Source organism: Sinocyclocheilus rhinocerous, unplaced genomic scaffold (assembly GCF_001515625.1).
Source record: "Sinocyclocheilus rhinocerous isolate Xijiao unplaced genomic scaffold, SAMN03320098_v1.1 scaffold889, whole genome shotgun sequence".
Taxonomy (NCBI): Eukaryota; Metazoa; Chordata; class Actinopteri; order Cypriniformes; family Cyprinidae; genus Sinocyclocheilus; species Sinocyclocheilus rhinocerous.
Genome location: NW_015638024.1, coordinates 649,968 through 662,654, shown reverse-complemented (window position 1 = coordinate 662,654; position 12,687 = coordinate 649,968). Strand labels below are relative to the sequence as shown.

The window sequence follows — 12,687 nt, the reverse complement described above, 5'->3', positions numbered from 1 at the left end:
CTCTAACACTTTCTATTCTATTTTAATTCTACTTTATCTATATTTATCTTATTTTTTATTTTTTTATTTAAAAAACAACAACAAAAAACAAACAAACACTAGCTTTCTATTTTTTTCTATTCTATCTACTTGTTTTTCTTTGTTTGTGTGTGTGTGTATATGTGTGTGTGTATAATATGTATGTATGTATATATATATATACACCTTGCTACGTGTACTGCGATAGGCTAACCGAGACTTGTCATTTGCACTTATATATTGTTGCTCTTTTGTTAGTTTTGACTGCTTTTATTGTCCTCATTTGTAAGTCGCTTGGATAAAAGCGTCTGCTAAATGTAAATGTAAATGTAAATATTTCAATCGATCGCTCAGGCATGGCACCGAAATGAGGCACCGAAATCTGCGTTCGGATTCGGTTCTAGTACATACCGGTTACATAGGTACCGGTGCTATATTGGTACCGGGTTTCGGTACCCAACCCTAGTCATAGCAATAGACGATGAAAGGTGCCTTATGCAATGATTGTTTAGTTTGACCTTCTTTAAGATGATCACAAGTGTGAGGCTGCTGTAAATGTGATCAGTTCAGCATTTTCAGTAACTGAAAACATAATTAAATTAGCCAAGGGTCTGGTTGATGTGGAGAACTGTGCTGTGATTGACAATCCATCTTTAATGGAGATAAATGTGACTGACTTTGCCCCTCCCCAACCATCTGCAACAGACTCCAGAGGAGGAGGCAGTGCAAAATAAGTGCGTGTGTGTGGCAGTGTGGGGATTTTTTCGTCTACCTTAAGTGACACCTTTCCTGTGAACTCTGTCAAGCAATCTGCCTGGACGAAATGATCCTTGTCTGTCTCTTTCTTAGCGGCCTTTTCAGATTCCTGTAATTTAGACTGCTGTGGATGGGGAGGAAATTGTGCTACAGATATAGCTTTAGAAATCCATTTCTTTCACTCAGTGTGTTTTCCTTTTTCAAACGTATGGATGTTTGTGATCTGATGATTGCCAGAATCCATCTTCCACTCTAAAATACTAATTTGCCCATTGCCATTTTTTTAAATTACGGACAACAAACAAAGGAGCTAAGAGAGTGGGCCATTATCAGATGTCCTGTTTCTCTCTGTCATTACGGTAAATGCCTATAATGCAGCTGAGGCAGCATTTCTGCTGTGTCCTCCTGCCCTCTTTGTCCTTTTACCTACTAAACAGACATTTCTTTGGTCAACGTGTTACATGGATCTATGTTTAGAATGTCACTCTGTAAACCAGTGTCTTTTCCATCTATTTATAGAAATAGTTTCTGGATTTTTTTATGTTCATTAAGAAATAGATAAAGTTGGCAACTGCAATTTATTATTAGTTTTTTTTTGTTTTTTTTTTACACGTCTGTGTGGGCATCCGTTCTGTAGAATGACTGAAAAACAGACAAACCCATACACAATACAGTAGGTTGTCCATTCTGATCTATTCTAATTACAACACGCATCTTCTCACTTAAGCCATCTGCATTTTTTCCCCTTTCCTCTCTGGACGCGTTTATTGACTGCAGCATGTGGGGACCACGCATTGATCTAAAATGTGAGGCATGCATGTTAGACGAATGCATACATATGCCCGCGCACTCATATGCACATTCCAGTTGTTGCAAGTGCTCCACAGAGCTCTTTTCCCAGGTGCCACACACATTTCCCTGTAATCTCTCTCCACACACACTCCACCGGTGCTCTTAATTTGTGGCGGTGGCGCCTGCTGGGCAGATTTGGGCTATAGATCCTGTCTGAAGACAGCTCTAACAACTGCAGAGGGGCTGAGATGGACACACACACTGGGATGTATCCCCTAATTTCTGATGAGAAGTTTGCACGTGTATGTCAGAATGCCACGCAAATTATAGCATTTGAACTTCTGAAAGCCTCTAGCAGCTATGAGCTTGGGTTTATGAGTCACAGGCATGTGTTTATATATCCAGACATACAAAGGTTTTTTTTTTCCTCAGCTCCTGTGGTCTCATGGGATAGCAAAGTATCCATTGGTTACACACTTTAGAGAACTTCATTCTTTTCTTGTTTGCTGGAAGCAAACTGGTCTTTGCAGGAAGCAGAAAAGTATGCATATTCGGATGCAAATATGTCACATTGTGTCTACGTCAAAAGACTTTTCATTTTCAGTAACTAACACATAACTTGATTTGTGAAATTCTGCAGCAGTCTTTCAGTCAGAATAGATCAGCAATGCAATTGGATGTAAAAGAAAACCTGGTTGTGATGGATAGAAGTTGCAGTCTTTTTGTCTTTAAGCCTTAGGTCATATAATATTCATAACCCATATTTATTCATAATATTCCACAGTTGTTTTTAAACCACTTTAAATTGAAAAGACTTTTCAAAGTTTCATACTGAATGGGCTGTACTTGATTTTGTTCATGTCAAATTAAATATTGTGTCTATTCTGTCCTTACTGTGGCAAGACAGCCTAGCATATGGCACTGCTTAACCTATGTCTAACTCTACCCTTTTTGTGTTACAAGTTACTTTGACTGATGCTGCTGACAGAGTCAGAGTTGACATTGAGAGACCTTGAGAAGATCATTGATGCTCTCCTTTATTCCCTGGACCACAGCCTGGTCCCTCACTAACAGGCTGGGCAAACATGTTTCTGGGATGTTAATTGCATCAGACAAAAATACCTAGAGAGGGAAATAAATTTGTAATTAATGCCTGTGTGGTGGGGTGAGGCGACTGCCAGTTGTCTAATTGCTTTCACACAGTCTTGATTGAATTAGCTGGTCAGGCTTGAGCCTTTATTGAATTCCAAAACCCACTGATGCTTTTCCGAACTGAGCTCGTTATCTAACTCTCTCTCTTTCTCACTCTTGAGGAGATGGTGAATGCTGAACTTTATTACCTTTTAGTCTGTAGATCATCACTAGGCCTGGTAATTACTACCAGTAATTACTAACTAGTAATAACTTACTTAAATCTTAAAGCAGAATTCAAAAGACCGCTCTTGCATGTTTATATTACACATAATTTGTGCATGTTCATATATTAAATATTTTTATAATGTTCTAAGCTACTAGTAAAAGTAGAATCATTTTAGTACTGTTTGTTGTTAGTAATTTCTACTAGTATCCAACTATATTAAGAGGCAAATTACTGTCTGCACGTCCATTTATTGTTATTTCATCATTTTGCATATTGTTGAATATCCTCAAACATTAAAGACCGCTGACTATTGTTGCTAGGGATGCACAATATTAAAATTATGGCCAATACGATAAGCTCAAAATTATTTTCATGTAATAGGTGATAATGGATAAATCAGAGATACTAAAACTTTACACTGTTTTGTCTAAATAAATGAACAACATTAAAATCAATTATTTTAAATGCAAGAAGTGAATGTAGGCATCACAACATTAAAATGTACAGTATGAAATTTAAAACAAGAACCGTATAAGCATTAGATGACAGCAAAGGTCATTTAAATAGAAAAATAGAGGAAATTTGCATGCACAATTAAATATTTATATCATTGATATTGGATCAATTTAAAATTGTATATAATTTTATATACACACTTTCCTTTTAATGTCACATTATTTTTTGAAAAATACATTGTGAGGGGCAGGTTTCTAAGCACCACCAGTTCATTTGAAATGGATGTCAAGGTTTGATTATATATAAAGCTGCTCTAAAGCACAGTTAGATGATGTGTAACAAACACACAACCCATCTGTTTCACACACTGCTCCCTTTGGTCACAATAGGACTTCCCCCCTCCATACAGAAAACCCCTCAGACTCTGCCCCATTTTCCTGCTTTCAGCACATTTTTTGCTGTGCAAACAAAACTGAGCATCCCTTGGTTCTTCACTTTTCTGTTTTTCTTTTTCATGCATCTCTCTTCACATACACACACACACACACACACCTCTGTCCCAGGTCTCTCTTTAATGTAGCTTTCATTAAATGTATTACTTTCGAGCCAGCTATTCATTGGCTGAATAGACAGGCAGCATAAAAAAGGGAGGGGAGTTTTTCACTATTACAGTCATCCCAGACAAAGAAGACTTTTTGTTCTGTTGGGAAAAGAAAGGACATCTGACTCTGTGTATGGGTTGGGGTACACAAATGTTCATTGCATATGCACATGAGTGACCAGGTTGTGTTTTTTCGAAACAACTGTGACTTTAGCTGGATTAGACAGTGCTGTAGAAAATCCCGCATAACGCCCAGTCGGCCATGATGGAAATGTCAGCCTGAGAAGCTGGGGGTTTATGGGGGTTTCTTTAACTATGCGCACTTTTGAGCCTTAGGGACTTTTATACAGGGTTCCTATGTAGTTTGGAAAAGTATGGAATTTGATTTGAGTAATTTCGAGGTCTGGAAAAGTATGAAAAAAAAGCAGAGTAAGGGAAAATATTTGCATTTCCAGACTTTTGCCACTATTTAGTTTTCTGTAATAGTTTTCTGTAATTTAATGAAAATAAATTTATCATACAAGAAGTGTGTTTTCATGGTGACGCTCTGGCAATCTTTGAAATCACCAGCGAATTACCTGTAATAAAACATGACTAGCGTTCTGGCACCTGAGCAAACATTCGCAACGGGATTTCCCTCGCACAGCCCAGTAAGCCTGAGTGTTTTCATGGTGGCTGTTTAGGGATTTTTCAGTGATTGTCAAACATGACTGAATGAATTCAAGGTGCACTTTTTCATTATGCAAAAATGTAGGTTATAAGCATTTTGATATTAGAGGTACTACCCTAAGGAAAGCAATTTTGAGCAAGTAGATCTCTATTCATTCATGTGCATCCATGCTTTTGTTTTTCTTCATAGGAAGATTGTGGCAGTGACAAACAAAATAGGTTATAGTATATATAACTGTAATGTGTAAGCATGCTAAAAATTCCAGTGTGCATGTGAATGGTTTCTCAAGGGCACAAAAAAGTTCCTTATGTGCATGCAAAAGTCTGTATTTTTTATTTTAATGGGCTCTGTGTTGTCAAATATTTACAGATGACTGTACTACAGTATATACCAAATATAAAGCTGAAAATAATACTTTATTAACTATTTATATTAAACATGGTCTGAAAATCTACTGAGAGGTTTGGAAATTTGAGTTTGGAAAAGAATGGAATTTTGAAAAATGTGTAGGAACCCTGATTATAAAATAAACTTAAACTTGTTAGTTGTCCATTAGGTGAGCTGATAGCTTCCGCAGTCTTCGGCCATGCTAAGTTGTTTTCCCAAAGCAGGCTTTCCTTTCAAAATGGCACGCTGGCTGCTGCTGTTGCATGACATCATCACGCAAAGAAATCATCCAATGTTATTGGTCACGCATCTCGACCAATAAAATGGCTTCAATCCCACTCCTGCCACACCCCAGGTTCTGCACTCTCGCATCTGCATTTACAAGTGCTCAAGTGAGTTTTGCTACAGGAATATCGTGAAAGGAGTCGCAAAAGATCTGAGAGGCTGTTACTATATTTTTATTTTATATTTTGTGTCGGTGCCAATAGCCTTGTTGGTCTTGGTTAGTGCATCAACATATAGCGCAACTGTGCTCATGGAGACCCGAGTTCGATTCCCGCCTCGTGGTCCTTTGTCTATCCTGCTCCCCTCTCTCCACCCAACGCTTTCCTGTCAACTCTACACTGTCCTCTCACAGTAAAGACATAAAAGCCCATAAATATAAATAAATACATTTAAAAAAAAAAGTAAATATGTTTTACACATTTGTGTCTGCCATTTTGTTTATGTGAATGCCATTTTACACATTTGTAACTATTAATCTGCAACTTCGAATTCAAAACATGGGTGTTTTGATTATTGTCCATGTGTGCAAATCGAAAGATTCAGCTTTTCACATCAGAGCTGTGAGTGTAAATTTTAACTTACAAATACGAATATTAATATGGCAAGTTCTCACATTCAAATTAACAAGCTCTTAAGTTTTGCTGCTGTTTTACCTTCATACTAAATCAGCATTTTAGTTGATTATTGTCCATGTGTGCAAATCGAAAGATTCAGCTTTTCACATCAGAGCTGTGAGTGTAAATTTTAACTTACAAATACGAATATTAATATGGCAAGTTCTCACATTCAAATTAACAAGCTCAGTTTTGCTGCTGTTTTACCTTCATACTAAATCAGCATTTTAGAATGGGTGTCATGTGACAGTGAAGACTGGAGTAATGGCTGCTTCAGCTTTATCACAGGAATTTCTTTTGGAAACTGCAGTGATATGTACTTATTGGTACGTATTTCGCGTCTCGCGAAAATGTGCCCCCGGGTACATTTTTGCCATGAGACCAGGTTGAATAAATAACATTTTAAAATAAATTAAAATAGAAAAATTATTTTAAATTGTAATAATGTTTCACAATATTACTGTTTTAATTTTGAACATTAGTATAATTCCCTCTAGCGTCTGGTGGAAATGAAAGGTGGTGGAAATAACATTGTAAATAAAATAAAATTGTTTGGTGTTGTGGAAATGACATAGTGCCCAGTTTTGAAGAAACATATATCTGGTCACCAGCATAAGTTGCTAAGATGATGGTGTCACCACCAGCCTTCTTCTCTAGCTTAACTATAAATACTACCTTAGTCAACCAGCTTAAAGAACATGCTGGTCAGCTTGGCCCTTATGGCCTGGCTGTTGTAAATTAATGCTGTAAATAAGCTAATTTTTTCAGCAAGAGAAGTATTTCGAAATGACTTCATCTCTTTCTCATTATAGAACCAGATTAATCACTTCAGTCAAATAGAGACCAAAGGGTCCGGCGTGTCTCAAAAGTGTCCTTATTTGTTATTTTCTATACAAACATTTCAAATTTGCACAAAAAAAAAGCAGCTGTATTTTTTTCCATGCCAAGCTTGCAAGAGAAACATTGTGATCAAACAACATGACAGTTTCTAATATGGATGTGAGCTGTATCAAAGCACTGATGTGCTCTTTAATCAGGCTTTCTATCGTCCCTGGGGCTACAGTTGACACTTTTTCTCTTCATCCTCAAATTACAATCCTCCATACAGGGTAGGTCTGCAAGCTAAGTTGTATGCTTCAACAGCCGTGTTCAGCACAGTCCCCACGATTTCAGCACGGCTGATTATTTCTATTGGTTGGATGGAACCATCTGGAAGCAAGTATGGAGACATGCAAGGTCATGCCCAGACAGCAAGTGGTGGAGTCAGGCACAGATACTCGATTCCTTCGTCAGTGTGGCATAGGCTAACCCTCTCTAGGATACTGGCAGGGTTTGTAGAGGGAGGCTCGGACCCGCTCCGTTTTTTTTTTTTTTAGGGAAGGTGTGCAATTTTCCTTTCAGCACTAGTTAGGGTATGTCAACCTACAAGATCAGTTGTAAGACAACTGTTAATAGGTCAATGACGATAAAAAATAAATCTTTTAAAAATTTTCTCTTGTTTAAAACACATGCTAATTTATTAGAAATGTACACTTTTTATATGTTAGTTTATTTTTTTTACATACCATTTTCAAGAAAGGTCTAATTTTTTTCCCACAAGTTTCTGTATTTTAACAAATATCATGAATGATTAGATCTTAACATGAAGTTTGTGGGGAGTCAGACCACATGATATTGTGCAACCTGAATTAACCATCTCATAAAGAGGTCATATTATCTGACATTTTGAGATACGTATTGACCTTTGCACATAGTCATGAGGGTCTGCAGGAGTCCTTTTTTATTATATTTTATATTTTGCTTTTTTTCTGCAAGTTGTTTGGACCACATTACTTTTATTTTGCTAACAGAAGTTTTTTTTGTTGTTGTTGTTTTTTTCTAGATATTAATATGAAGTGAAGCAGTTTTGTTAGAATATTTTTTTAAGAAATAATATAATAAGTTTTCTTTTCAATAATTAGATTTTTATATCAAGGCAGTATCACCCTTTTTTTTACTTTATGCCCCCAGAAATATAATAACATGAATTTAATTCAGAAATTGACATGCTCATGCTCATCATAGAAGAGAAGTATTCAAGTCATTGTTATGTATGAATTGCATTTTTATTGTATTTTGATTACATTAATAGGACAAAGGCTAATTTATTTTAAGCACTCTTGCTACAGTTTCCCCCTATCTTCCTGTTTTCTTTCTCTTTGATCTCAGTCCATTTGGGTCCAGTCTGTTTTCCATTGCTGTTTTTGATTACCTTTCTATCCGAGTTTCATCCTAAATCCTGAAGCTTTGCAGTTGTGCTTGTCTCTGTGACTCCAATGACACTTTCTCCGAACACACAAGCATCATATTTCACTTTACACATGGCTAGTTTTGCCATAAATCATTTGAAAAGAAAAACATGTCAAATCTAATATTAAACTGAGGTGCTCTTTCGCTTTCACATTGAGCATTTGTTCCACCAGTCCATTTCTAAACGTTTATTATATTCTTGTTCACTTGGGATTCTGGGATATTTAGCCATGATTTTGTACTTTGTGTGTGTTGGGAAACTGGGCTGTCGGTTTCCTGGTGGAGGCTTATAGAAACCTGTCAGCTGGATTTGGTAAAGACTAAGTTTGCTTAAACTCTTAAGAGGGAGAAAGTGCATGGGTGTTTTGGAATAAGAAAAAGAGTGCGGATGTGTTGAGTGCAAAGAGGGAATGTAAAATTGTGTATTTGTGTGTCCATGTATGGCAGTCTAAAGTGTTCCTGGATGCTGAGCCGGTCCTGTTGTTTGCCAGGGTGTTGAAATGGGATCGAGAAAGATGGTCTGGGGTGACCAGTTGAGGGGAAATGGGGAATAGCACCCTTTCTGTCTGAAACATTTCACTGAAATAACAGACCCCCATTTAATGACCACTGGGCACTTCTGCCCCTGTAGTTGAGCTGCAAGAATGTGATCTCACCGCCTCAGCGGATGTACAGTCCAGCTTATTTGTGCGTGTTTAAGAGCACGGCTGAACCCTGACTGGAGTTGATTTCTCCAAATAAACCTGTCGATAGACATTTTCCTTGGCCGGTCCGCTGCGCAAATCCTTGCTATGATTGCCAGCTTAGACTATGGAGGCCGAGCGTTTGCGCTTTATTGTTTTTTAGCTCCCCTAAAATGGTTCAGATATTGAAGGTGTGTTGAAATCGTTTGCAATGGCAGCAAGGTCGCCCATTAGGAATGGGGTGACAGGGTTTTTCAAACTTGGCGAGCCAAGACGGCCTTCCCTTCCAGAAGTGTGTGGATGTGGGACGTCGCTGGCTGTGGTCTTTTTCTCTTCTGCTCAGGGTTGGGTTAGTGTAGAGGGGCGTACTCCACAGTAATGTACTGATCATCCCGGTCAAGTGCTTGTTCCTCTCACTGGGAAGTGTTATCGCAGATAGTTTGTTTGGTACGGATAAGAAAACTCTCCAGGTCTGAAAGGTCTCCAGGGAATTCTGGCATGTGCACATGAAAATATGTGCTCCTGCTCTCTGGTAGAGCAACTGCGATTACAACAGCAAACATGAAAATAGTCAACATGAAATAAAAAATGACCCTGTTTATCTTCTTAATACACAATCCTGGTCTTAAAGGGATAGTTCACCTGAAAATGAAAACTCTGCTGCCTTGGCGTTCCAAACCCATATGACTGACGTTCTTCTGCTGAACATAAAACACATAATTTAGTGAATATCAGCTTGGGTGAATTCAATACAAGGACATAGTGACTTACTTTAATGTCTGGTTAACGTAATAAAGGTTAACAGCAATAGCAGAAAATAATGATAGATTTGAAAAGAAACATTACCATTATGTTGAGATGCTCTCAAGGGTGAACTTGACCTCCACAGTACAAAGTGTGTGCATTCCACCTCGAACTTGCAATCAGTTCTGGCTTCACTTTGGCTTTGGAGGCTACTTTTCACAATTCAATCAATTCCCTATGGATAAAATCAAGTCCTGCCCTAAATGTTCTCTTTCACTCAAAATGTATGGTTGTAAATGCTATTTCATGTTGATTATAAGACAGTTTCCTTAACAGTTAGATGTGGGTTCTGGGAAAAATAATAAGACATTTTTTGTGTGTTACCTGGAGGGAACTCTTTTACACATCTGTTCCAGCCAGAACAGATTAAAAAACAGCGCTTGACACTCTACAGGTGCATTGAATTCTGGGAGGGATTCCAGCACCAACCGAAATGTAGGGTGTCACAGGTGAAAAGTATAAGATTCAGCAAAAGGAAAGAAGAAAGGATGAGTTACAGTCAATAAGAGATGAAACATACACTCATATGCGTATTTGTACTTGTCTAGAATGTTTCTGGCCTTTTTCTCCATTTATTTCCCCTTTTTACCACCTCTTTTATTTGCTGTCTGTATAATATTCCTATTAATTATAAAAGCCAGGACATCCATGAGCAGGTGACAAGTGGAATGCTCTTAGCGTGTCATGCAAAAGCACAGGGTTTAAATAATTCAGCCCTATATACTGAACATGCTATGTTTACCCGACTATAGTGCTTCTTTTTATATGTGTGAAATGCTTTAAAGTGTGTTTCAACTTGACTGCAGTGGCCCATGATTTCCTTGGTGTTCTCTTGCCCTTGGCAATCATGTAATATTGAAAAGTTCTTCATCTTTTCTTCATCTTCTCTTCACTTCTTCTTTTCTCATCACTTTTGCTATCTTTGTTTCAGCATGCCCTTCAGGTTTCTTCAAGACAGCACAAGGTGACGAGAAATGCCTGCAGTGTCCAATCAACAGCCGCACAACCAACAACGGAGCCACCAACTGCGTCTGCCGAAATGGATATTACCGCACAGACTCGGACCCCTTAGAGATGCCCTGTACAAGTGCGTCCTCTCCGCTTTGTCTCAAACTGCATGTAAAACATACTTTCAAACTATATTTTCCAAACTCTCAATGTGACTCATACCTGTAATTTAATCAATACTTGTAATCAATATAATAGTAATAATAATAATAATAATAATAATAATTTTATTGGTATGAAAAAAAAATGAAATAGAAAAAAATATTTCATTTTAAATAGTATTTTTAATCTTTGAATATGTATCTTGCACAAAATTAATTTTTAATTAATCCCAAACAGATTAAATTATAAATAAATTGACACTAAATAGAAAAAATTGAAAAAATGAGTTGCAAACATGTTAATGGACTGCAGCATTTAACTAAATTTTTTTGAAATATATATATAAAAAAAAAAAAAAGTGAATCTTTTTGCACATGATTGCACTGAAAAATCCATACAAGCTGATTCACTAAAATGAACAATACATACCTATGCTACATATGAGAAAAAGGTAGGAAAGTTTGATTATTGCCTAACCCCTCTGGCTCACTTTCATTGTCATTATCCTTACAGCATAGCCAACAACACACCTCTTTTTCCACCACATGTAAACAGCAGCCTTTTCTGTCTATTCTCACTGACTTGAGATCAGGCAGATAAAAACAGACCTGTGGCCTTATTATTGAAACAGATGAGACCATGAAGACGAAGAGAGAGAGGCAGACAGCTCCTTATGCTGTTGTGAGCGGCATGTTTTTGTCTCTCCCTGAAAGAGGCAAGGTGGGGGCAGAGAAGAAGGAGAAAGAAAGGGAAGAACAAGACCGCTTCTTTACAAAAGCCATTTGCAAAAGCTTGGCCCTGGGAGGAGAGCAGCTGTTGTGAATAAGAGAGCAGTATCGCGTCACAGAGCTGAAGCTCAGTGGGCCTTGGTTTGATTACAGAGAGGAAACGGCAGCCTTTACCGCCCACTAACCTGGGAATGGGATGTTTAGAAACAGTTGTGCGTGCAACAAAGCTGTAGTTTCAAGACAGAGATGCCTCTTAATGGCTCACAACTGTAAAAAAGTAATCAATTGGGGCCTTCCTTTTTTGGGGGCTTTTTTAAAAGGGTAAAAGGCAGTGGGTTGTTTCTTGATTACCTCACATGGCCCTAGAGGAGAACCCAGAGTAATTGGGAGCACATGCCGGCTGAAGATAAACATGGGGTATTGTTAGTTTTAGTTGGGCTGTCAGTCAGAAGGAGATCTTGGAGGTGCGTTTGTTTGGGGTGCTCTTACTCTCCTTCAGACATACTGTGTGTGTGCCTGAGCAAACACAAATGATGTTTACAAACACGGGAACAGAACGGAAACTATTTGACTAGACCCAAATAAGCCTATGATTTGTGCAATGTTATCTTAATTTCAATTAGTATGATGAAAATACATGAGAAAATACACATGGAAATGCACACAATAAACATTGTTTCATTGTATAATTCAGTCCCTTCCAAAGATGAAAACCGAAGTCGACAGAGCCATGGCTTAGCGGTTAGCAAACGTTCTGAACATTTGGGCTGTGTTGGGGGTTCAAATCTGACTGATATTTCCTGATTTCCCCCCCTCCTTTTCTTGCCTTCATTTATTTATCACTTTAAAGTCCTTTTAATAAAGGTTAGATTTTATATTTATTTATTTATTTATTTTGAAAAGCAGTATCTCAAGTCTGAAAACATGTTTCATTTGAACTACAAAAAATACAGAAGAAACAAAACTAAGAAAAAAATACAAATTCCAAATAATTATAAAAAACAAATAAATACAATAAAATATATGTATTAAACAAAAAACACAATTAATATTATTATTATATAAATAATATAATAATATTATTAAATGTATATAATATTTTTCCTCTTTTAAACATTAAGATAGATGTCAAAT

At 37.3% G+C, this 12,687-nt stretch overlaps 1 protein-coding gene across 1 annotated transcript in view; it reads left to right on the top strand.

The window, feature by feature from the left end:
• Positions 1–12,687, top strand: part of LOC107749421 (ephrin type-B receptor 2-like) — a 173,261-nt gene that overhangs the window by 121,928 nt on the left and 38,646 nt on the right. The window contains exon 4 of the mRNA XM_016564569.1: positions 10,647–10,802. Within this exon, the coding sequence (XP_016420055.1) occupies positions 10,647–10,802 (156 nt within the window). The remainder of the gene's footprint in view (positions 1–10,646; positions 10,803–12,687) is intronic.